This window comes from Pseudophryne corroboree, chromosome 3 (assembly GCF_028390025.1).
Source record: "Pseudophryne corroboree isolate aPseCor3 chromosome 3, aPseCor3.hap2, whole genome shotgun sequence".
Lineage (NCBI taxonomy): Eukaryota > Metazoa > Chordata > Amphibia > Anura > Myobatrachidae > Pseudophryne > Pseudophryne corroboree.
In genome coordinates this window covers 768790295-768816362 of record NC_086446.1, presented here as the reverse complement: position 1 = coordinate 768816362, position 26068 = coordinate 768790295, and the positions used below count along the sequence as shown (strand labels likewise).

At 46.3% G+C, this 26068-nt stretch overlaps 1 protein-coding gene across 6 annotated transcripts in view; it reads right to left on the bottom strand.

Annotated features, from left to right (window-relative positions):
• The window catches only part of USP5 (ubiquitin specific peptidase 5), a 73671-nt gene that overhangs the window by 5572 nt on the left and 42031 nt on the right, over window positions 1–26068 (bottom strand). For 3 of the 6 annotated variants that reach the window (XM_063962475.1, XM_063962479.1, XM_063962476.1), the window contains 3 exons: window positions 6330–6418; window positions 4189–4380; window positions 3514–3657 (listed from right to left, as the gene is read on the bottom strand). In XM_063962475.1, coding sequence (XP_063818545.1) covers window positions 3514–3657; window positions 4189–4380; window positions 6330–6418 — 425 coding nt within the window. The remainder of the gene's footprint in view (window positions 1–3513; window positions 3658–4188; window positions 4381–6329; window positions 6419–26068) is intronic. The other 3 variants (XM_063962477.1, XM_063962478.1, XM_063962480.1) reach the window with 1 other exon arrangement.

The window sequence follows — 26068 nt, the reverse complement described above, 5'->3', positions numbered from 1 at the left end:
AGCCCTGTACTGACTGTATCCACGTATGACTGTGGTGGGAGGATAGTCCCCACATCTCATAATATTTGACTATGGTGGGAGGATAGTCCCCACATCTCATAACCCTGTACTGACTGTATCCACATGTGGCTGTGGTGGGAGGATAGTCCCCACATCTCATAGCACTGTACTGACTGTATTCACGTGTGACTGTGGTGGGAGGATAGTCCCCACATCTCATAGCCCTGTACTGACTGTATCCACGTGTGACTGTGGTGGGAGGATAGTCCCCACATCTCATAGCTCCATACTGACTATATCCACGTGTGACTGTGGTGGGAGGACAGTCCTCACCTCTCATAGCCCTGTACTGACTCTATCCACGTGTGACTGTGGTGGGAGGATAGTCCCCACATCTCATAGCCCTGTACTGACTGTATCCACGTGTGACTGTGGTGGGAGGATAGTCCTCACCTCTCATAGCCCCATACTGACTGTATCCACGTGTGACTGTGGTGGGAGGATAGTCCCCACATCTCATAGCCCTGTACTGACTGTATCCACGTATGACTGTGGTGGGAGGATAGTCCCCACATCTAATAGCTCCGTACTGACTGTATCCACGTGTGACTGTGGTGGGAGGATAGTCCCCACATCTCATAGCCCTGTACTGACCGTATCCACGTGTGACTATGGTGGGAGGATAGCCCTCACCTCTCATAGCCCTGTACTGACCGTATCCACGTGTGACTGTGGTGGGAGGATATTCCCCACATCTCATAGCCCCATACTGACTGTATCCACGTGTGACTGTGGTGGGAGGATAGTCCCCACATCTCATAGCCCTGTACTGACTGTATCCACGTGTGACTGTGGTGGGAGGATAGTCCCCACATCTCATAGCCCCATACTGACTGTATCCACGTGTGACTGTGGTGGGAGGATAGTCCCCACATCTCATAGCACTGTACTGACTGTATCCACGTGTGACTATGGTGGGAGGATAGTCCCCACATCTCATAGCACTGTACTGACTGTATCCACGTGACTATGGTGGGAGGATAGCCCTCACCTCTCATAGCCCTGTACTGACCGTATCCACGTGTGACTGTGGTGGGAGGATAGTCCCCACATCTCATAGCACTGTACTGACTGTATCCACGTGTGACTATGGTGGGAGGATAGCCCTCACCTCTCATAGCCCTGTACTGACTGTATCCACGTGTGACTGTGGTGGGAGGATATTCCCCACATCTCATAACCCTGTACTGACTGTATCCACGTGTGACTGTGGTGGGAGGATAGTCCCCACATCTCATAGCCCCATACTGACTGTATCCACGTGTGACTGTGGTGGGAGGATAGTCCCCACATCTCATAGCCCCATACTGACTGTATCCACGTGTGACTGTGGTGGGAGGATAGTCCCCACATCTCATAGCCCCATACTGACTGTATCCACGTGTGACTATGGTGGGAGGATATTCCCCACATCTCATAGCTCCATACTGACTGTATCTACGTGTGACTGTGGTGGGAGGATAGTCCCCACATCTCATAGCCCTGTACTGACTGTATCCACGTGTGACTATGGTGGGAGGATATTCCCCACATCTCATAGCCCCATACTGACTGTATCCACGTGTGACTGTGGTGGGAGGATAGTCCCCACATCTCATAGCCCTGTACTGACTGTATCCACGTGTGACTGTGGTGGGAGGATAGTCCCCACATCTCATAGCCCTGTACTGACTGTATCCACGTGTGACTGTGGTGGGAGGATAGTCCCCACATCTCATAGCCCTGTACTGACCGTATCCACGTGTGACTGTGGTGGGAGGATAGCCCTCACCTCTCATAGCCCTGTACTGACCGTATCCACGTGTGACTATGGTGGGAGGATAGTCCCCACATCTCATAGCCCTGTACTGACCGTATCCACGTGTGACTATGGTGGGAGGATAGCCCTCACCTCTCATAGCACTGTACTGACTGTATCCACGTGTGACTATGGTGGGAGGATATTCCCCACATCTCATAGCCCCATACTGACTGTATCCACGTGTGACTGTGGTGGGAGGATAGTCCTCACCTCTTATAGCCCTGTACTGACTGTATCCACGTGTGACTGTGGTGGGAGGATATTCCCCACATCTCATAGCCCTGTACTGACTGTATCCACGTGTGACTGTGGTGGGAGGATAGTCCCCACATCTCATAGCCCCATACTGACTGTATCCACGTGTGACTGTGGTGGGAGGATAGTCCCCACATCTCATAGCCCTGTACAGACTGTATCCATGTGTGACTGTGGTGGGAGGATAGTCCCCACATCTCATAGCCCTGTACTGACTGTATCCACGTGTGACTGTGGTGGGAGGATAGTCCCCACATCTCATAGCCCCATACTGACTGTATCTACGTGTGACTGTGGTGGGAGGATAGTCCCCACATCTCATAGCCCCATACTGACTGTATCCACGTGTGACTGTGGTGGGAGGATAGTCCCCACATCTCATAGCACTGTACTGACTGTATCCACGTGTGACTGTGGTGGGAGGATAGTCCCCACATCTCATAGCCCCATACTGACTGTATCCACGTGTGACTGTGGTGGGAGGATAGTCCCCACATCTCATAGCCCCATACTGACTGTATCCACGTGTGACTGTGGTGGGAGGATAGTCCCCACATATCATAGCACTGTACTGACTGTATCCACGCATGACTGTGGTGGGAGGATAGTCCCCACATCTCATAGCCCTGTACTGACTGTATCCACGTATGACTGTGGTGGGAGGATAGTCCCCACATCTCATAATATTTGACTATGGTGGGAGGATAGTCCCCACATCTCATAACCCTGTACTGACTGTATCCACTTGTGACTGTGGTGGGAGGATAGTCCTCACCTCTTATAGCCCTGTACTGACTGTATCCACGTGTGACTGTGGTGGGAGGATAGTCCCCACATCTCATAGCTCCGTACTGACTGTATCCACGTGTGACTGTGGTGGGAGGATAGTCCCCACATCTCATAGCACTGTACTGACTGTATTCACGTGTGACTGTGGTGGGAGGGAAGTCCCCACATCTCATAGCCCCATACTGACTGTATCCACGTGTGACTGTGGTGGGAGGATAGTCCTCACATCTCATAGCTCCGTACTGACTGTATCCACGTGCGACTGTGGTGGGAGGATAGTCCTCACCTCTCATAGCCCCATACTGACTGTATCCACGTGTGACTGTGGTGGGAGGATAGTCCTCACCTCTCATAGCTCCATACTGACTGTATCCACGTGTGACTGTGGTGGAAGGATAGTCCTCACATCTCATAGCCCTGTACTGACTGTATCCACGTGTGACTGTGGTGGGAGGATAGTCCTCACCTCTCATAGCCCTGTACTGACTGTATCCACGTGTGACTGTGGTGGGAGGATAGTCCTCACCTCTCATAGCTCCATACTGACTGTATCCACGTGTGACTGTTAGGAATAACCACAATTGCCACAGCACAGGCTCACACATTACCTGGGTCATCCATGTGTGACATCACCCACGTCATTGCAGCCTCTGCGCCACTATTGCCAGTGTAATACACAGCTTTGCGACACGCTTCCGCCGGGAACCCCATCTCCACCAGCTGTGTGACCACCGACTCATCCAGCATCGGAGCTGTGACAACAAGGACGGTTTGGGGTTGACCAAAAGCAGAGAAAGAAAGACTGGATGTAGCACTATGTTCAAGGAAAGGTGGGGTTCAAGAGGCGCCCAAGGACAACAGAGAGAGAATGTATGGCTTCAGAGGTCCAGGGACAAGGGAGCCACAGGCAGACCCCCCTCCCCACACAAGCCGGTCATGCAGCGACTTACACATCACACTGTAACACACACACTGACCTAGACTATAGGGGCTACCGGTGCACATATTATTGCTCATGGCTGAGCCATCGGAAGCTACGTGGCGCAGCTTCCTGCAGGATGTTGGTTAAGAATAACATTTAAAGGAGATGGACGTAACAATCACAGATCAGAGTGGCGCTGGGGAGGGACAACTGAGACGGCTGCTGTTAGGACAGAGGGAGAGGATGCTACAATGTTACTGGGACAAACCTCATCACATGCACAGCCGCCTGGGTGGGGCCGGAGGTTTACCCGCGCATTCACACAGTAGTCACATGTCCCACAAGAGGCAGAAACACTAACATGTCGGAGAGGAGAAGTGGGGGGAGCAGTACGAGTCGTCATCATCGTTGCCATAGAAACCAAGGCTACCTTTGGGCTCGTCTGGGGTCACCAATGGGGGAGCAACATCTGGAAGTTCTTCCTCACCCCCTTGCAGCCCCCCACCCCGAAACTGGGATAGGTCCAGCTCTTCTGGGACATCAATAGATACATCTAAGGAGAGAAGACGAGGGTTATATCAGTTGTACATACAGATGGATCCACATTTATCTTGACCTTTAATAGGATTATATGTAATGGATAACCCGCGCTTTAGAAATAATGTGGAGCTGCTCCTTTAAAAAATGGTAACAATAAAACGGAGTGAAAGGAGCGCTTAAGATGTATGAAAAAAAAAAAAAAAAAAAAAATAAGGACTACTCACATTAGCACGAAAGTGCTGTAAACATTTCTCACTAACCATTTTTTCTTTTCACAGGTGTTTGCAGAAAAATTCTTTTTCATTTAAATTTATTATTATTTTCTTTTTCCCTTATTTTTTTTTTTTCATACATCTTAAGCGCTCCTTTCACTCCGTTTTACTTTAATAGGATTAACTGAGACTGGCCAGTCGGACTTAATACCCTGCTGTATTGTTCTCTTTATTGTATTGCAGCTGAGAACAATAGATTAAGGGTTTATGCTAATAAGTCATGTTGTGACTAGGCACAGAAAACTAGTCAAGATAACGGTGGACCCATCTGTATAAGGATTGAATCACATGTAAAGCATGAAAGTGAAACGCGTAGCCTTGTGTACGTGTGGTTAAGTTCTACCTCCTGTGTGGGCGGAGGGATGCGTCTAACTACGAGATGTAGCAACAGGGGGGGGGGGGGAGGGTTTAGGACAAAGCGGAGGGGGTCAGAACAGCAGAGAGGGGGGCGGTATCTGACAAAGAGGAGGGCGAGACATGGACGGAGACTGAAGTGACCTTGCATATGACCTTGTCCATATTAATAATGGAGGATCACTGTTACAATCCCCTTACTCCACCTCAAATGCTCTCGCTGACAAGTACAGATACATGACAGCTGAGAGGAGAACCTACCACACAAGTCAAAAACTACTAGTAGAAAATAAACCCTTCAACAGTAAAATAAAATTGCTAAGACGTCACCGACCCTTTGCATAAAATCAAGTCTGCAATTCAGAGAGAGACAGGATGTAAGACAGGGAAGCACCACCCTCCAAAGCAGATCTTTTACATCAACCAAATATCTGCTAAGAGATGGACATGCCGAATATCAAAGCATAAACTGGAATTATATTTTACTTGCCACTAGACATGGCTCACACCTGGCTATTCCCATATAAGCTAGAGACACAGGGGAGGTCCCCTGCACATCTTCTACATCCTTGGTATTATACTGGCCAGGTGCCGTCTCCAATACTGCTCAGACCTTCCTGGAATTGAGATCATTCTGAACACCACAGAATACAAGATTTCTGGGGTCGGCGGGTTTCCTCATAGTGGTTCAAGTCAATGGCCCAGTGCATAAAAGGCCCTGACTGCTCGGCCCTGAAGACAAAGGTCCAGTTTGAGGCCTTCAGTTCAAAGTTTCCTACAAAGCTCCCAGAAGCCCTGGATGAGGGACCTGTCCCAAACAGGCTCCAAGATGTAGAGAGGAAGTGTTTGGAATAAGTGAAATGCTAAATACCACACTAAACCCTGCACCACTGCCACCGGTGGCCTGTAATGCAGATGGGAAAAGTGGTTTCATTTAAAAATTAATTCCCAAAAGGTTTCAAATTCATTGCTTTCCATGTTAAAAATCAACAAAAATACAACAAAATGAAAACCCTAACTTCCGTAACAGATTTGGGATAGACATTCTCAGATATATGGCAGCAATCCTAAATTCTTCGCATCAGTAACCATTTGTGGTCTGGGTGACCATACATATAGCACATTGCCAGAAATTGGACAGGCCCTATAATCCGCAATCCCAACCACATAAGGTTGTTGTCTGTAACTACAGAACTATCATCCTTCACATATAAAGCCCCTACATATTGCATAGCGCTGTATATGGAGGACATCATGATACAAATAAATTACACGCAGGTAAATATGACATTACCCCCAATGAGATTACAGAGATGGAACATTCCTCCAGCCTTACCAAGTTTCTTCGGAACCCAGTCCAGGCCAAAGGTGAATTTCTTAATCTGGATGACCAGGTAATCGGGGAATGAGGCAAATCGGGAGGTCCTGTGAGGCGAGACGAAGGCCACATGCGTCAGTACAGCACACATAAAATACACGTCTGCACGCAGTCCATCACCCCCCGATATACGAGCCAAATTACTATTCCTGCAGTGACAGGATGAGTTAACGTGTCCATGCGCTGGTGAAGGGTTCATTCTAGCATCCCGCACCTTCCCGTGCAGTTCCTCTTTCCTGCCTGGGTTGTCTCTCTACTTTGGTGCTTCTAGCACACTCTGGTCTGTATCTCAGCACTCATATATAGACTAGAGTGTGCTAGAAGCACCAGTGCAGAGAGCAATTCTCCAGGCAGGAAATAAGAACTGCACGGGTTGCAACAGATGCAAGGTGCTAGAATGAACACTAATAACACTGCACCTAAATGTAATATTATAGTATCTTTCTAAATAGAATCTCCAAGCCTATTGCCAAGGGAAGGACCTGGATAGGAGTTTTCAGCATAGAACAGAGGTTCTAAATAGCAGTTCTCACGGCACTCTGACGGTCCAGGTTTTAGGTATATCCATGGCTCAGCAGATGATTAAATAAAATTGACTGAGGTGCTAGTGAAGTCACCTGTGACCAAGCATGGACAAACTTAAAACCTGGACTGTTGGGGTGCCTCGTAGACATCTGTAGAAAAAAATGTATGTATGTATGTATGTATGTATGTATGTATGTATGTATGTATGTATGTATGTATGTATGTATTGTCAAAGTCAGAAAAATATCTCTATGCACACTACCATATTTGCACCTCACACAGGTCCGTGCTGCGCGTGCGTACGCTCTCCCGTACGTGCGCATACTCACAGTCGCGGGCACCCGCAGGCACATGGTATGCGTATTTACGGTAGAGTTTATGCGATCGTAGCGTGCGACTCAATCATTACATATTTTCACTAATAATGTATTTTGTAGATCATGGTCCCTTTGATAGATTCTGAAAGTTTGGTTAATATAGAATGATCATGAACAGAGAAATCCCTCTTTGTTTGATACGAAGGGTCAGACAGGAGTAATACAGTGGTGTTTAGTATCCATCGGAAGAATATTTAATTAGAAATATTCCGGTGTTGGTTTGAAGCAGATCAATCGCTCGTGCGAATAGTTATGGACATAAGAAGTTTATGAACATTTACTTTATTTGCACTTTATTACCCATGCGGCGGGAAACCCAGTTTCCCTCCCACCTGAGCAGTTGGAAATAGTCACAGCCCACCTGTATGAATCAACCTATGACCTTTTGTTATAATGCGAAGCCGAATTCCTATGTCCAATGAACAATGAGATTGTAGGGACCATTGAATTGTATTGTGTGTGGGGCATAAATAGGCAAGCCGACCATATCCAACTTCACTCTCTTCAACGGTTCTCATTGCTGATAATCGGGAGCTGGATATCGAGGCGCATGCGATCGTTTCCCCTTGTGCGTAAGTTTTCTCCGTAATCATATTGTCTTACTGTGAGCCATCTCTCTCTCTCTCTCCTCTATCTCTCTCTTATTTTCCCTTTATTGTATTGTATTTCCTGTGTAGTTATCTGGTTAGTTGGTTTATGTTATATTGTAGTGTATCATTTGTACTGTGATTCCTTTTGCAAGTATAATAGTTATAATACATATAATAGGTTTTGGACCCTAAGCCCAGGTATCTGTGTATTCTTTATAGGGTTAAGTATTCTCTGAGCGTCGGTGACGCTCAAGCAGCTTTGTAGTTAATCAGGTTACACCAGGTTGCACTTACACTCTGTCTCTACACTAAGGTATACTGTGTATCTCATTGTTAAAGGTATAGATAATAAGATTTTACTTACCGATAAATCTATTTCTCGTAGTCCGTAGTGGATGCTGGGACTCCGTAAGGACCATGGGGATATAGCGGCTCCGCAGGAGACAGGGCACAAAATAAAAGCTTAAGGATCAGGTGGTGTGCACTGGCTCCTCCCCCTATGACCCTCCTCCAAGCCTCAGTTAGGATACTGTGCCCGGACGAGCGTACATAATAAGGAAGGATATTGAATCCCGGGTAAGACTCATACCAGCCACACCAATCACACCGTACAACTTGTGATCTGAACCCAGTTAACAGTATGATAAACGCAAAGGAGCCTCTGAAAAGATGGCTCACAACAATAATAACCCGAATTTTTGTAACAATAACTATATACAAGTATTGCAGACAATCCGCACTAGGGATGGGCGCCCAGCATCCACTACGGACTACGAGAAATAGATTTATCTGTAAGTAAAATCTTATTTTCTCTGACGTCCTAGTGGATGCTGGGACTCCGTAAGGACCATGGGGATTATACCAAAGCTCCCAAACGGGCGGGAGAGTGCGGATGACTCTGCAGCACCGAATGAGAGAACTCCAGGTCCTCCTCAGCCAGGGTATCAAATTTGTAGAATTTAGCAAACGTGTTTGCCCCTGACCAAGTAGCTGCTCGGCAAAGTTGTAAAGCCGAGACCCCTCGGGCAGCCGCCCAAGATGAGCCCACCTTCCTTGTGGAATGGGCTTTTACTGATTTTGGCTGTGGCAATCCTGCCACAGAATGTGCAAGCTGAATTGTACTACAAATCCAACGAGCAATCGTCTGCTTAGAAGCAGGAGCACCCAGCTTGTTGGGTGCATACAGGATAAACAGCGAGTCAGATTTTCTGACTCCAGCCGTCCTGGAAACATATATTTTCAAGGCCCTGACAACGTCAAGCAACTTAGAGTCCTCTAAGTCCCTGGTAGCCGCAGGTACCACAATAGGTTGGTTCATGTGAAATGCAGAAACCACCTTAGGTAGAAATTGAGGACGAGTCCTCAATTCCGCCCTGTCAGAATGAAATATCAAGTAAGGGCTTTTATATGATAAAGCCGCCAATTCTGACACACGCCTGGCTGAAGCCAAGGCTAACAGCATCGACACCTTCCATGTGAGATATTTTAAGTCCACAGTGGAAAGTGGTTCAAACCAATGTGACTTTAGAAAACTCAACACCACATTGAGATCCCAAGGTGCCACTGGAGGCACAAAAGGAGGCTGTATGTGCAGCACCCCTTTTACAAATGTCTGAACTTCAGGTACTGAAGCCAGTTCTTTCTGGAAGAAAATCGACAGGGCCGAAATTTGAACCTTAATGGACCCTAATTTTAGGCCCATAGACAGTCCTGTTTGCAGGAAATGAAGGAAACGACCCAGTTGAAATTCCTCTGTAGGGGCCTTCTTGGCCTCACACCACGCAACATATTTACGCCAAATGCGGTGATAATGTTTTGCGGTTACGTCCTTCCTGGCTTTGACCAGAGTAGGGATGACTTCTTCTGGAATGCCTTTTTCCCTCAGGATCCGGCGTTCAACCGCCATGCCGTCAAACGCAGCCGCGGTAAGTCTTGGAACAGACAAGGCCCCTGCAGTAGCAGGTCCTTTCTTAGAGGTAGAGGCCACGGTTCGTCCGTGAGCATCTCTTGAAGTTCCGGGTACCAAGTCCGTCTTGGCCAATCCGGAACCACGAGTATAGTTCTTACTCCTCTCCTTCTTATGATTCTCAGTACTTTTGGTATGAGAGGCAGAGGAGGGAACACATACACTGACTGGTACACCCACGGCGTTACCAGAGCGTCCACTGCTATTGCCTGAGGGTCCCTTGACCTGGCGCAATATCTGTCCAGTTTTTTGTTTAGACGTGACGCCATCATGTCCACCTTTGGTTTTTCCCAACGGTTTACAATCAGGTGGAAGACTTCTGGGTGAAGTCCCCACTCTCCCGGGTGAAGGTCGTGTCTGCTGAGGAAGTCTGCTTCCCAGTTGTCCACTCCCGGAATGAATACTGCTGACAGTGCTATCACATGATTTTCCGCCCAGCGAAGAATCCTTGCAGCTTCTGCCATTGCCCTCCTGCTTCTCGTGCCGCCCTGTCTGTTTACGTGGGCGACTGACGTGATGTTGTCCAATTGGATCAACACCGCCTGACCCTGAAGCAGAGGTTTTGCTTGACTTAGGGCATTGTAAATGGCCCTTAGTTCCAGAATGTTTATATGAAGAGACGTTTCCAAGCTTGACCACAGGCCCTGGAAATTCCTTCCCTGTGTGACTGCTCCCCAGCCTCTCAGGCTGGCATCCGTGGTTACCAGGATCCAATCCTGAATGCCAAATCTGCGGCCCTCTAGTAGATGAGCACTCTGCAGCCACCACAGGAGAGACACCCTTGTCCTTGGCGACAGGGTTATCCGCTGATGCGATCCGGACCATTTGTCCAGTAGATCCCACTGAAATGTTCTTGCATGGAATCTTCCGAATGGAATCGCTTCGTAAGAAGCCACCATTTTCCCCAGGACCCTCGTGCACTGATGCACTGAGACCTGTCCTGGTTTTAGGAGGTTCCTGACTAGCTCGGATAACTCCCTGGCCTTCTCCTCCGGGAGAAACACCTTCTTCTGGACTGTGTCCAGAATCATTCCTAGGAACAGTAGACGCGTCGTTGGAATCAGCTGCGATTTTGGAATATTTAGAATCCACCCGTGCTGACGTAACACTACCTGAGATAGTGCTACTCCGACTTCTAACTGTTCCCTGGATCTTGCCCTTATCAGGAGATCGTCCAAGTAAGGGATAATTGAAATGCCTTTTCTTCGTAGAAGAATCATCATTTCGGTCATTACCTTGGTAAAGACCCGAGGTGCCGTGGACAATCCAAACGGCAGCGTCTGAAACTGATAATGACAGTTTTGTACTACAAACCTGAGGTACCCTTGGTGAGAAGGGTATATCGGGACGTGGAGATAAGCATCTTTGATGTCCAGAGACACCATATAGTCCCCTTCTTCCAGGTTCGCTATCACTGCTCTGAGTGACTCCATCTTGAATTTGAACCTTTTTATGTAAGTGTTCAAGGATTTCAGATTTAAAATTGGTCTCACCGAGCCGTCCGGCTTCGGTACCACAAACAGCGTGGAATAATACCCCTTTCCTTGTTGCAGGAGGGGTACCTTGATTATCACCTGCTGGGAATACAGCTTGTGAATGGCTTCTAGAACTGCCTCCCTGTCGGAGGGAGACTTTGGTAAAGCAGACTTCAGGAAACGATGAGGGGGAAACGCCTCGAATTCCAGTTTGTACCCCTGCGATACTACCTGTAGAATCCAGGGATCCACTTGCGAGTGAGCCCACTGCGCGTTGAAATTTTTGAGACGGGCCCCCACCATATCTGAGTCTGCTTGTAAAGCCCCAGCGTCATGCTGAAGACTTGGCAGAAGCAGGGGAGGGCTTCTGCTCTTGGGAAGCGGCTGCATGGTGCAGTCTTTTTCCTCTTCCTCTGCCCCGGGGCAGAAAGGAGTGGCCTTTTGCTCGCTTGTACTTATGGGAACGAAAGGACTGAGATTGAAAAGACGGTGTCTTTTTCTGCTGATGTGGAGTGACCTGGGGTAAAAAGGTGGATTTTCCAGCCGTTGCCGTGGCCACCAGGTCCGATAGACCAGCCCCAAATAACTCCTCCCCTTTATACGGCAATACTTCCATGTGCCGTTTGGAATCCGCATCCCCTGACCACTGTCGCGTCCACAACGCTCTTCTGGCAGAGATGGACATAGCACTTACTCTTGATGCCAGGGTGCAAATATCCCTCTGTGCATCACGCATATATAATAATGCATCCTTTAAATGTTCTATAGTTAACAAAATATTGTCCCTATCCAGGGTATCAATATTCTCAGTCAGGGAATCCGACCATGCGACTCCAGCACTGCACATCCAGGCTGAGGCGATTGCTGGTCGCAGTATAACACCAGTATGTGTGTATATACTTTTTAGGATATTTTCCAGCCTTCTATCAGCTGGTTCTTTGAGGGTAGCCGTATCAGGAGACGGTAACGCTACTTGTTTAGATAAACGTGTGAGCGCCTTATCTACCCTAGGGGGTGTTTCCCAACGCGCCCTAACCTCTGGCGGGAAAGGATATAATGCTAATAATTTTTTAGAAATTAGCTGTTTTTTATCGGGAGAAACCCACGCTTTTTCACACACCTCATTTATTTCCTCTGACTCAGGAAAAAATATTGGTAGTTTTTTCTCACCCCACATAATACCCTTCTTTGTGGTACTTGTAGTGTCAGAAAGGTTCAATGCCTCTTTCATTGCCGTGATCATGTAACGTGTGGCCCTACTGGACATTACGTTTGTCTCGTCACCGTCGACACTAGACTCAGTATCTGTGTCAGGGTCTGTGTCGACCCACTGAGGTAACGGGCGTTTTAGCGCCCCTGACGGTGTCTGAGACGCCTGGACAGGCACTAACTGATTTGCCGGCTGTCTCATGTCGTCAACAGTTTTTTGCAAATTGCTGACATTATCACTTAATTGTTTAAATACAATCATCCAGTCTAAACTTTTATTCTAAGCTGCTCAGGAGAGCCACCTAGATTGCACCCTTCTCGGCCGGGCACAAAAATCTAACTGAGGCTTGGAGGAGGGTCATAGGGGGAGGAGCCAGTGCACACCACCTGATCCTTAAGCTTTTATTTTGTGCCCTGTCTCCTGCGGAGCCGCTATATCCCCATGGTCCTTACGGAGTCCCAGCATCCACTAGGACGTCAGAGAAATAAAGGTTTTAACGTTGTAAGCGTCTGCACCGCTGGTGATCTCCTCGTGGTCCCGAGCGTACGCTACGCTATAGCGAATCATTACGTTAGTCGGCAGCCAATAGCGTGCCTGCCTGTGATCACTGGGCCGTAAGCGAACGTGACGCTTGAGCGTCTCGACTACGGTTGAGCGATCGCTACACAACTTGCGTACCCTTACGGTACTTCTTACGTAAATAGCGTACAGTGTTCTTAGACCTCTTAAGGTGTTTTATATACGATAAATATTTAGCTTTATCAATTGGCGGCTCGCCCGTCCTTCACATATCTGCACTAGGTAGATCAGCAGACATTATCCCTCAGCAAAGGGCGGGAGGTTGTATCCCTCGTAGTGCTGACAGGATAAGCGTCTGCTTCGCTTAGGTAAAGAGTGCTGAAGGAATCCGGGAACCGGAGGTAAGAACAAAACGCTAGTGTCTTTTAAAACTGTTTATTTTTCTGTCTTGCGTACACACGCACGCACACATATATATATCTGCATTTCTTTTTTCTTTTTCATTTTCGTATATCACTCTCCTGTCTGCCAGTTTTATAGTTGATAGAAGTGCTAAAAGAGATTTGCCGTTATTTCATAGTTTAAGAGTAAAGGTAATATAGTTAAAAGATAGACAAAACACACAGTTTTGCCTGGGAGATAAGGCGAAGTCAGTGTGTTGTGTGGTAGATGATCAAGGATCATCTACATTGATAAAAGTATAAATTGTGTTACGGTGGATCTTTGCTTTGCGTATACGTGTCTCTAACAAAGACTTGCGTACGCAATCCAAAGGCCGACGCACGCAGCGTACGTTATGCAACGGAGCGTCCGGTTACGCCCACGTAGCTCAAGTCACGATAAGTTGATAAATAACGCAAAGCGATAAATAACGCGAGGCGAGAAATAACGCAAGTCTATTTTTGGGTGTCCGAAATTTAATTAACAGATCCTGCTCCTAATTGGTAACACACCTGATCTAAAGAAAAATTTCTGCGCAGAAATAGAAATAGAAACAAAAGTGTACATGTGATGAGTGAGTGTTTTTACAATTTTTAAAGGTTGAACCACAAGAAAAGTCGAGTACTCGTGAGGTACATGCGTGTAAGTGACGTGCACGGTGGCTAGGGAGGCATCTCTGGTTAAATATACAATTTTGAGCATTAGAGTATAGCAGACCAGGAGGTCATACTGTAACAAGACCAGGAGGTCATAACAGACCAGGAGGTCCAGGTACAGCCGACAAGGAAGTCCGCTATACAGTTCACAGGCACAACACCGAAAAGGGTTGGTGCAACACCCATATAGGCCATATAAGCTCTGGCTGAAGGAATTCGCAGTCGTAAGTTTCGATTCCATTGGTCTTTCCGTACATAAGCTTAGTTGTTTGTGTACTGAACGACTGGACCGCACGTAATTGTGTACACTAGTTAGTAATCTGACCTAATACCATTAGAGTAAAGGGGTCACAAACGCTATTTGTACACTCTAACGTGATTTGTGTAATTTTTTTTATTTTAAGGGAAGTTTGCTGCTCACTCAGGAACTATCCAGCAACCAATAGTTACTGGAAAGAGTAAGTGTTCTTCGGATAACCCTCGCAGGTTCCAGTAAATAGAGGTTCAGGTCGCAGGGGCCCTAGGTCGAGTACGCCAGCACCATATCGGTGTGATCAGGTCGTATTGGTCGGCGTGGGCGAGTGAGTGGGGTACTCGGTAGACCGCCACCGTCAGCCTATTGTGGACATTTGGTTTTGCGTAAGGGTTGGCTAAATAAAGCAACACTTTCGAACTATGGGGGCCACTTGTTCAGGTAGGGGGCGATCAACCTCGGTTCGGGTTGATTCAGTGGTCCGACCAATTGGGTCGGCCAGGTATATAATGTGTGAGAAATATGGAAGTCACACAGAAACTTTATGTGATGAATGGGAGAGAATGACTGTACATGACGGGGAGAAATTCCCAAGAGTAGGGAGCTTCAGCTCAGAAGTGTTACAAAATTTAAGGAGGAGGATATGTCTCATAAAATCAACAAAGAGACGAATCCAGCATTATGATTATTTACAGTTGTGGCAACAGGAAGGTGAGATACAGAGAGGTTTGGCTCAGGCGGCGGGATCTGGCTCTAACAGAAAACTGATTGCCACGGCCCCACCGCCACCATACATATCAGGAGAGAAGTTGATTGCGGAGAAAGACGCACTAAGGTGTAACACAAAATCACTTAGTAACTGTGTAAATGTTAATGATAATGTTAACCCATTAACCCATGCAAGTATTAACCCGTGCAAGTTGTACCCTGTTTTGAACTTTCCTCAGGAGTGTGATCAAGAGGACGAATCGGCAACGATTTCAGCGCTCTCTCTAGCAGCCACCATAGCAGAGACCACAGTAGGCACAGCTCCACCCACGAGATTAGTAAAGGCCCCTAGCGGAGGGATAGGTGAGGTCGTATCAACTGGTAAGTACGGCACCATGCATTATGCTGAGACTATTTCACCACAGCCTGTAGAATCTACACAGAATGAGGTTGTTAGAATTACACCTGTTAGAGTAATAGCAGTGCCAAATGGGAAAACAGACACATCAGGAGCCACTCCCATTAGGAACATTGCCATGTACACTCCATTTTCCCGAATGGAATTAAGGACCATAGTGTCTGAATTTCCTGACCCTAGAAAAGACTTAGTTGCCAGTCAAAAATACATCAGAGACTTAGGTAACACTGCAGAGCCCAACAATAAAGACTGGCAGATATTGCTGAGAGCATGTTTACCCTCAAATGTCGACGCAACTCAATTTTTAGCTGATTGCGGACTAGATCATGATGTACCTTTTACAGATGTGTACAACCAAGATAATGTGAAAAGAATAAACTTGCAGTTAAAAGAGTATTTCCCAGCAGTAGCTAAATGGAATAAGATATTCTCCATTAAACAGAAGGAGTCAGAGACAGCTGCAGAGTATTTTCACAGAGCATTATTAGAAATGGCAAAATACACAGGCATAGAGGACATTAAAACAGACACAAACCATCGGGAAGTAGCAGTATCGGTACTGATGGATGGTTTAAAAGAGTCATTGAAGACTAGGGTACAGACCACACAACCATGTTGGCGAGGTCTGTCTGTGGCTACTTTGAGAGAGACTGCTATTGATCACGATAGAAACATCATCAGACACAGAGAACAACAAGGTGATAAATTAATGTCAGTAAGTATACAGGCTCTGACCACAAGGCAGCCTTTGTTTGTATCACCAAATCCTGTGGGTAAGTCAAGTATGGTTACTTGTTATTCTTGTCACAAACAGGGACACATGGCACGAGATTGTAGAGTAAAGAATCCACGAAACTCATACCAACCCCCTAGACAACGACACGACACACGACATTGGGATCGGGGTCCACAGAAACGGAGTTATGAGCCACATACAGGGGAAACAAAAAGATATCCCCCGAACAGAGACTGGCATGCCTCTGGTAGTTCCCAGCTAACTCCCTCACAAGTAGTTGCTGCCAGCGGGATTCAGGAAGGTCACCATACCCAATAGGGGTGTGGCCATACCTGTAATCTGCAGCCAGTAAAATTAATTGCCAACCTTGGAAGTGAACCCGAGATCGCAATTAATGTAGCTGGTAAAACTTTAAACTTTCTTGTAGACACAGGGGCGGCCAAGTCAGTGATAAATTCGACAGTGGGCATGAGAACCACTGGTAGGACAATTCCAGCCATGGGAGTAACAGGAGTAGTCCAGCACTACCCTGTTAGCAAACCAGCCGAGATTACAATAGGGCCTTTGCATACCAAGCATTCCTTTTTGCTGGCTGCATCGGCACCAACTAATCTCCTGGGAAGAGACTTACTGTGTAAAATGGGGTGCGTCATTTATTGTACTCCTGAAGGTGTATTCTTGGACATACCTGAGAAACACGCTCAGAAAGTGCGAGACATGTTAGACTCCCCATCAAAATTAATGTCACATACCATTATGACAAATAGGAATCCATCCCAAATAGAAGAGATGACATCTCAGATACCAGAGTCACTTTGGACAAAAGACGGACAAGACACTGGATTAATGGCAAACGTAGCTCCAGTAGTTGTATAAGTAAAAGATGGTAGGATAGCTCCAAAAATCCCACAGTACCCTCTGAAGCCAGAGGTGGAGTTAGGAGTTTACCCAGTAATAGAGCGCTTGCTACAACAGGGCATTCTGGTAAGAACATCCAGCACTGCCAATAGTCCCATCTTCCCTGTTAAAAAGAGTGGGGGGAGGGGTTACAGACTAGTGCAGGATCTAAGGGGGATTAACAAAATAGTTGAGAGTCAGTTCCCCGTAGTGCCAAATCCAGCTGTCATCCTAATGCAAATCCCTCCCACTGCCAAATTTTTAACTGTTATTGACCTCTGCTCCGCTTTCTTTTCGGTACCTCTGCACCCTGACAGCCAATATTTGTTTGCATTTACATACAGAGGAGTCCAATACACGTGGACTCGATTACCCCAAGGTTTCATAGATAGTCCAAGTATATTTTCTCAGGCTTTGCATGATTGTTTACAGTCTTTCCAACCAGACAGTGGATCAGTATTGATACAGTATGTGGACGATTTACTACTGTGTTCAGATTCACTGGAAGCATCTCTGAGGGATACGAAACAGCTCCTGTTTCATCTTTCAGACACAGGACACAAGGTGTCCAAAGACAAGTTACAATTATGCCAAACTAAGGTAAAATATTTGGGACACTGTCTAACACAAGGACTGAGACACCTGACCGCTGATAGAATCCAAGCAATTAGAGACATGACTCTGCCACAAACCCAGCAACAGATCAGAACGTTTTTAGGAATGTGTGGGTATTGCCGTAATTGGATCCCAGGGTTTTCCATTTTGGCGTTACCTTTGCAGGAAATGGTCTCCTCAAACAAACCTGATAGGATTTCGCATACAGACGAGTCCGAAACAGCATTTGAGAGACTCAAACAGTGCCTAACGCAGGCACCAGCACTAGGTATGCCAGACTATGGGAAACCCTTTGAACTATACGGAACAGAAAGTGCTGGTTGCGCGGCAGGTGTACTAACCCAAAAACACGGTGATGCCAGCAGGCCAGTTGCATACTACAGCGCTCAGCTAGACACGGTAGCGCGATCCCTCCCCACATGCTTGCGAAGCGTTGCTGCGATAGCATTGCTAGTGACAAAAAGCGAAGACGTCGTGCTAGGCCACAACCTCACAATCCATACGCCACATGCAGTATCAGCCTTATTGAATTCTGCCCAAACCAGACACGTCTCATCAGCGAGGTTTACAAGATGGGAATTGGCACTAATGGCCCCCGTAAACATCACCATAAGGAGATGCAGTGCATTAAATCCTGCAACGTATCTCCCAGGTGTGCCTGCTCAGGCACAAAGGGTGGAAGGTGAGAGTGATGGGGAAGGAGGATTTAATATAAAGGAAGATACACATGATTGTATGGAATATTTGACCCAAAATTTTACCGCAAGGCCTGACATCAGTGACAACCCACTGGAAGATGCAGAACTCACGTTCTACACGGACGGTAGTTGTCATAGACAGTCAGACTCGGGAGACTTGTGTACTGGATACGCAGTCGTAGATGACCAAGACACCATAGAAGCGGAACCGCTAGGCCCACCCCACTCAGCCCAGGTTGCTGAACTGGTCGCCCTAACCAGAGCATGTGAATTGGCTAAGGGTAAGTCAGCCAATATCTACACCGATTCTAGATACGCATTCGGGGTAGTCCATGATTTCGGAGCCCTATGGCGTCTCAGAAATTTCATGACGGCCGCTGGTACACCGGTAGCGCATGCAGCTCACATAAAAAGGCTTCTAACAGCGATACAGGAACCCGACAGAGTGGCTGTTATCAAATGTAAAGCACACACATATAGCCAAGACCCGGTATCACTTGGTAACAGCCGAGCAGACGAAGCTGCTAAGTTAGCAGCTGCTACCCCCATACAGACAGACACCACACAATTGATGGTATTTAATACCATTAACACACAGAAGTTGTGTGAAATGCAAAATTTGTGTTCCACACAGGAAAAGGCAGTCTGGAAGGCAAAGGGATGTGGCCAGGAGTCCTCAGGACTCTGGACGGATGGACATGGTAAACCAGTGGCCCCCAGAGCATATCTTCCATGTCTGGCTGAAGCAGCTCACGGGCTGACTCATCTAGGCAAGGAAGGGATGTGCAAATTGGTGAGAGCATATTGGTGCGCCCCAGGATTCTCCTCTCATGCGAGTAAAAGAGCAATGTCATGCCTTACCTGTTTGAGAAAGAATATTGGAAAGGCAATACCTACAGAACCATCCCATATCCCACCTGCCGGCGGCCCTTTCCAGGTAATACAAATTGACTTTATACAATTACCCCCTTGTCGGAATTTGAAATATGTACTTGTTTGTATAGATGTTTTCTCAAATTGGGTCGAAGCATTTCCTGCGGCTACAAATACCGCTATGTTTACTGCTAAGAAAATTGTGCAGGAATTTGTATGTAGATATGGTATCCCTAGAATAATCGAAAGTGATAGGGGTACCCATTTTACAGGTGATGTCTTTCAAGGAATGTGTAAGTTGATGGGAATTGATAGCAAGCTGCACACTCCGTACCGTCCACAGGCGAGTGCGAAGGTCGAAAGAGTGAACAGCACTATTAAAAATAAATTGAGTAAAGTGATGGCAGAGACAGGATTGACATGGCCAGAAGCTTTACCCATTGTATTGTACAGTATCAGAACCACTCCCAGGTCCCCTCTTAATCTGTCTCCCTTTGAAATCTTGTTTGGTCGACAACCGCATGTCATGATTAACCCTCAGGATGATTTGAAATGTAACAATGAAGTAACTGTAAAGTACTTGATTAACATGAGTAAACAGTTAAGGAATCAAAATGATAATCTGAAGTTGGTGATTCCTGATCTACCTGATAGTAATTGTCATGACATTGAACCTGGGGATTATGTAATGATACGGAATTTTCTACGCTCAGGTTGCCTTATTGACAGATGGGAAGGACCATACCAGGTCTTATTGACTAGCACTACAGCATTAAAGGTTGCTGAGAGAGAGACTTGGGTCCATTCATCCCACTGCAAGAAGGTTGCTGATCCAGAGAAGTCCCGTGATAAGGAACAGACGGTAGAGGTTGTATCACTGGAGTGTCTGTTCCAGGAGGACTGAGGCGGCACCTGAGCCTTGAAGACCGAGAGCTGTTGTCGACTCCCCACTCCCTTTTATTGTTTTTCTCCACTTCCCATCCCCTCTCCCTCAAATTTCTTTTTCCTCCTTCTCATTCTTCTCCGTTTCCTCCTATAAGATGGACTTGCCCCAAGAGACTGTGATCCGGATTTTCCTGTTGACCATGATGTTGACCAGAGCAGTCTGTTCCGGCGAGAGTACCATGGAGGTCGATAGAGGTTCTGGAATGGGTTCTGATGATAAAGATGGAGGCGTAGTTTTCCAAGATCAACCTAACCAACAAGCAAAGGCGAGTATCAGAAAACGATCCGATAGCATTGACCATAGAAGGAATTGTGACGGATTGTTAGCTGAGGAAAACTGTATCTGTAGGCTCTGTAACAATGTCATTGAAGATGGGTGCATTAAGAAATGCCAATCCAGTTTTAATATCCATATGGACCGACATCCATTGAGTGACTATCACTCCTTAGTGGGTAATGTGTTAAACAAAACAGATTGTTGGGTATGCTCTCAAGTACCTCAAGGTCATAGCAAATCAGGGCTAGTGCCATTTCCTTTAACGATAGGGGAGGTACTTGAGTTAAATGGTGGGAGACCGGTGGACAGGAGGTTTAATATCTCCAGCCCTCCTAGTTTGAAGCTCCACCAATACCATGTGGATAGGTCCCTATTATGTTTCAACATCTCCAATCCCAGAAAGCCGGGAAATTGGGAAGTGTCATGGAGTAACCACACCATGACCTTTTCGCATAGAGCAGATAGAATGCCTACAGATACAGAGCTTGTACGCCACATAGCCAGTAGAGGAAAATCTTTCCGGTATAGGTACACCTTAGGAAATAGGATTACGAGAGTTGGAGAAGTATCAACCAGGATACTGTGCACATATCGTACAACCTGATACGTGTATTAAGCAGATGGAAGAATTAGGGTTAGGAGATTTCACCTGGAAGGTGTGTAATATGGTTATGTCCTTCTCCGTCCCATATGTTCTCCCCGATGATGCATATTTCATATGCGGGAGAAAGGCGTACAAGTGGCTTGCCCCAAACTCTGAAGGATTGTGTTATATTGGAAAAGTATTGCCTGAAGTGATGACTGTAACACATGACAAAATGAAGGACATACATCGTGGTGCCCAAGCTCCTTATACTCACACCCACTACGAGCACGTTGTTAAAAGACACCTGATAGAGAAGACAGAGCATCCGGCCTCTGATCTGATAAGTGAATCCACCGGGATTCAATTCTTAATCGCGTTAGATTTCACCCGCACCGCTAGAGGAGTGCTAAATTATAAATACATATCGGCGCTCGCAAATTTGTTAGATAATATCACTGAAATGTATGATGACACGTTTAGATATACTGGAAGGGAACTTCAAGCTTATAAAACAGAACTGGTGCAGCATAGAATGGTTCTTAATTACCTCACAGCAGTGACAGGCGGATATTGTGTTACATTGGCAACACAGTACGGCGTGAAATGTTGCACGTATATCACGAATAGCACCGAGGATCCGGTCGAGGTCATAGACCAAAAGATGGACGATATTCTTCAATTGAAGTGGGAATTTCGCCGAAAACACAATCTCACTCTTGCTGCTGTAGGTAATGAGCTGACTGGTTGGGTGTCATGGTTGAACCCGCGAAATTGGTTCTCCGGTTTGGGAGACTGGGCTCAAGGAGTCATAATGGATGTTGGGAAGTTTCTCCTATGTATCTTAGGTGTTGTCATATCAATTGGCTTGATATTTAGATGCGATCAGGCTTTAATGAAGTGCAAACATCGTACCAGGGTAATGAGTTTGAGGAGTGAGGAAACTGTAATTAACCTGGATTTGATTTATGACCCAATGATAGAAACAATGATGTGATGAAAATGCGATTTCTACGGTCCGTTTCTTTCACCTGTTTTTCTGGTTTTTCTCCAAGATAAAAAGACCCACTTGGACGAGGAAGTTGACGAGACGCTATACAGACAACGGATAGACCAAAGAAGAAGTTTTGACCACTTGAGATATGGACATTTGATGAACTTTGCCATGGATCCCCAGTTTCCCTAGAATTCTTAAACTTACGCTAGCCCAACATTTTTTGTAAATCTAATGGCATTGACAAAGCTTTTTGCTCACACCTAATGGGCAACACAGCGCAAAGAAGACGACTTTCAACTGATACCGAACAAAACTTCAACCGACAGATGTACATTAACCTGACATAGAATACCACCGCATTTACCGTAATTATGTCTTTTCTTCATTTCTACAACCCTCAGGTAATGACACACATAGTATAGGGAATACAGGCACAGATATCAGCAATCACATATTCCCCCATTCATGTATCATCAACTAAAATGTGCTCCCCATTTTGTTCAAAATCCGAAAAGAGCTCGGTAAAGTTTGACAGCCCATCCACAGACCCGTACCACGGGATAAGAAGGAATTCAAATGTATACTTCGCAATACCTCGAAGCTTAATTGACAACACGTACGGCACGATGATACATGACCCCCCAAACACGGATTCATACAAACATGCTTCTGCTATCTCACTAGGTCATACCCTCTTCACACCTACTCCTCTCTCCTCCCTTACCCAACCATGGAAATGAATTAACCCCTAACATATATTTTTCTCCTTTTGAAATGTTTTCAGGAAGTGGCAGTTATTATTGACTGCCAAAGGGTGGACTGTCAAAGTCAGAAAAATATCTCTATGCACACTACCATATTTGCACCTCACACAGGTCCGTGCTGCGCGTGCGTACGCTCTCCCGTACGTGCGCATACTCACAGTCGCGGGCACCCGCAGGCACATGGTATGCGTATTTACGGTAGAGTTTATGCGATCGTAGCGTGCGACTCAATCATTACATATTTTCACTAATAATGTATTTTGTAGATCATGGTCCCTTTGATAGATTCTGAAAGTTTGGTTAATATAGAATGATCATGAACAGAGAAATCCCTCTTTGTTTGATACGAAGGGTCAGACAGGAGTAATACAGTGGTGTTTAGTATCCATCGGAAGAATATTTAATTAGAAATATTCCGGTGTTGGTTTGAAGCAGATCAATCGCTCGTGCGAATAGTTAAGGACATAAGAAGTTTATGAACATTTACTTTATTTGCACTTTATTACCCATGCGGCGGGAAACCCAGTTTCCCTCCCACCTGAGCTGTTGGAAATAGTCACAGCCCACCTGTATGAATCAACCTATGACCTTTTGTTATAATGCGAAGCCGAATTCCTATGTCCAATGAACAATGAGATTGTAGGGACCATTGAATTGTATTGTGTGTGTGGGGCATAAATAGGCAAGCCGACCATATCCAACTTCACTCTCTTCAACGGTTCTCATTGCTGATAATCGGGAGCTGGATATCGAGGCGCATGCGATCGTTTCCCCTTGTGCGTAAGTTTTCTCCGTAATCATATTGTCTTACTGTGAGCCATCTCTCTCTCTCCCTCCTCTATCTCTCTCTTATTTTCCCTTTATTGTATTGTATTTCCTGTGTAGTTATCTGGTTAGTTGGTTTATGTTATATTGTAGTGTATCATTTGTACTGTGATTCCTTTTGCAAGTATAATAGTTATAATACATATAATAGGTTTTGGACCCTAAGCCCAGGTATCTGTGTATTCTTTATAGGGTTAAGTATTCTCTGAGCGTCGGTGACGCTCAAGCAGCTTTGTAGTTAATCAGGTTACACCAGGTTGCACTTACACTCTGTCTCTACACTAAGGTATACTGTGTATCTCATTGTTAAAGGTATAGATATAAAGGTTTTAACGTTGTAAGCGTCTGCACCGCTGGTGATCTCCTCGTGGTCCCGAGCGTACGCTACGCTATAGCGAATCATTACGTTAGTCGGCAGCCAATAGCGTGCCTGCCTGTGATCACTGGGCCGTAAGCGAACGTGACGCTTGAGCGTCTCGACTACGGTTGAGCGATCGCTACACAACTTGCGTACCCTTACGGTACTTCTTACGTAAATAGCGTACAGTGTTCTTAGACCTCTTAAGGTGTTTTATATACGATAAATATTTAGCTTTATCAGTATGTATGTATATTGTTCAGTGTGTACGGGATGGCCAGTGTAAGATTTTATTGTGGCCGTGTGTACCCAGCTTTATAGTAAAAATAATAAGAATTTACTTACCGGTAATTCTATTTCTCATAGTCCGTAGTGGATGCTGGGAACTCCGTAAGGACCATGGGGAATAGCGGCTCCGCAGGAGACTGGGCACAAAAGTAAAAGCTTTTAGGTCACCTGGTGTGCACTGGCTCCTCCCCCTATGACCCTCCTCCAAGCCTCAGTTAGGATACTGTGCCCGGACGAGCGTACATAATAAGGAAGGATCTTGAATCCCGGGTAAGACTCATACCAGCCACACCAATCACACCGTACAACTTGTGATCTGAACCCAGTTAACAGTATGATAAACGTAGGAGCCTCTGAAAAGATGGCTCACAACAATAAACAACCCGATTTTTGTAACAATAACTATATACAAGTATTGCAGACAATCCGCACTAGGGATGGGCGCCCAGCATCCACTACGGACTATGAGAAATAGAATTACCGGTAAGTAAATTCTTATTTTCTCTGACGTCCTAGTGGATGCTGGGAACTCCGTAAGGACCATGGGGATTATACCAAAGCTCCCAAACGGGCGGGAGAGTGCGGATGACTCTGCAGCACCGAATGAGAGAACTCCAGGTCCTCCTCAGCCAGGGTATCGAATTTGTAAAATTTAGCAAACGTGTTTGCCCCTGACCAAGTAGCTGCTCGGCAAAGTTGTAAAGCCGAGACCCCTCGGGCAGCCGCCCAAGATGAGCCCACTTTCCTTGTGGAATGGGCTTTTACAGATTTTGGCTGTGGCAGGCCTGCCACAGAATGTGCAAGCTGAATTGTACTACAAATCCAACGAGCAATCGTCTGCTTAGAAGCAGGAGCACCCAGCTTGTTGGGTGCATACAGGATAAACAGCGAGTCAGATTTTCTGACTCCAGCCGTCCTGGAAACATATATTTTCAGGACCCTGACTACGTCCAGCAACTTGGAGTCCTCCAAGTCCCTAGTCGCCGCAGGTACCACAATAGGCTGGTTCATGTGAAACGCTGAAACCACCTTAGGGAGAAATTGAGGGCGAGTCCTCAGTTCTGCCCTGTCTGAATGAAAAATTAGGTAAGGGCTTTTATATGATAAAGCCGCCAATTCAGAGACACGCCTGGCTGAAGCCAGGGCTAACAGCATGACCACTTTCCATGTGAGATATTTCAATTCCACAGTGGTGAGTGGTTCAAACCAATGTGATTTTAGGAGACTCAACACTACATTGAGATCCCAAGGTGCCACTGGAGGCACAAAAGGAGGCTGTATATGCAGTACCCCTTTGACAAACGTCTGAACTTCAGGCACTGAAGCCAGTTCTTTTTGGAAGAAGATTGACAGGGCCGAAATTTGAACCTTAATGGACCCTAATTTTAGGCCCATAGATAGTCCTGTTTGCAGGAAATGCAGGAAACGACCCAGTTGAAATTCCTCTGTAGGGGCCTTCTTGGCCTCACACCACGCAACATATTTCCGCCAAATGCGGTGATAATGTTTTGCGGTTACATCCTTTCTGGCCTTGACCAGGGTAGGGATGACTTCATCTGGAATGCCTTTTTCCTTCAGGATCCGGCGTTCAACCTCCATGCCGTCAAACGCAGCCGCGGTAAGTCTTGAAACAGACAAGGTCCCTGCTGGAGCAGGTCCTTTCTGAGAGGTAGAGGCCACGGGTCCTCCGTGAGCATCTCTTG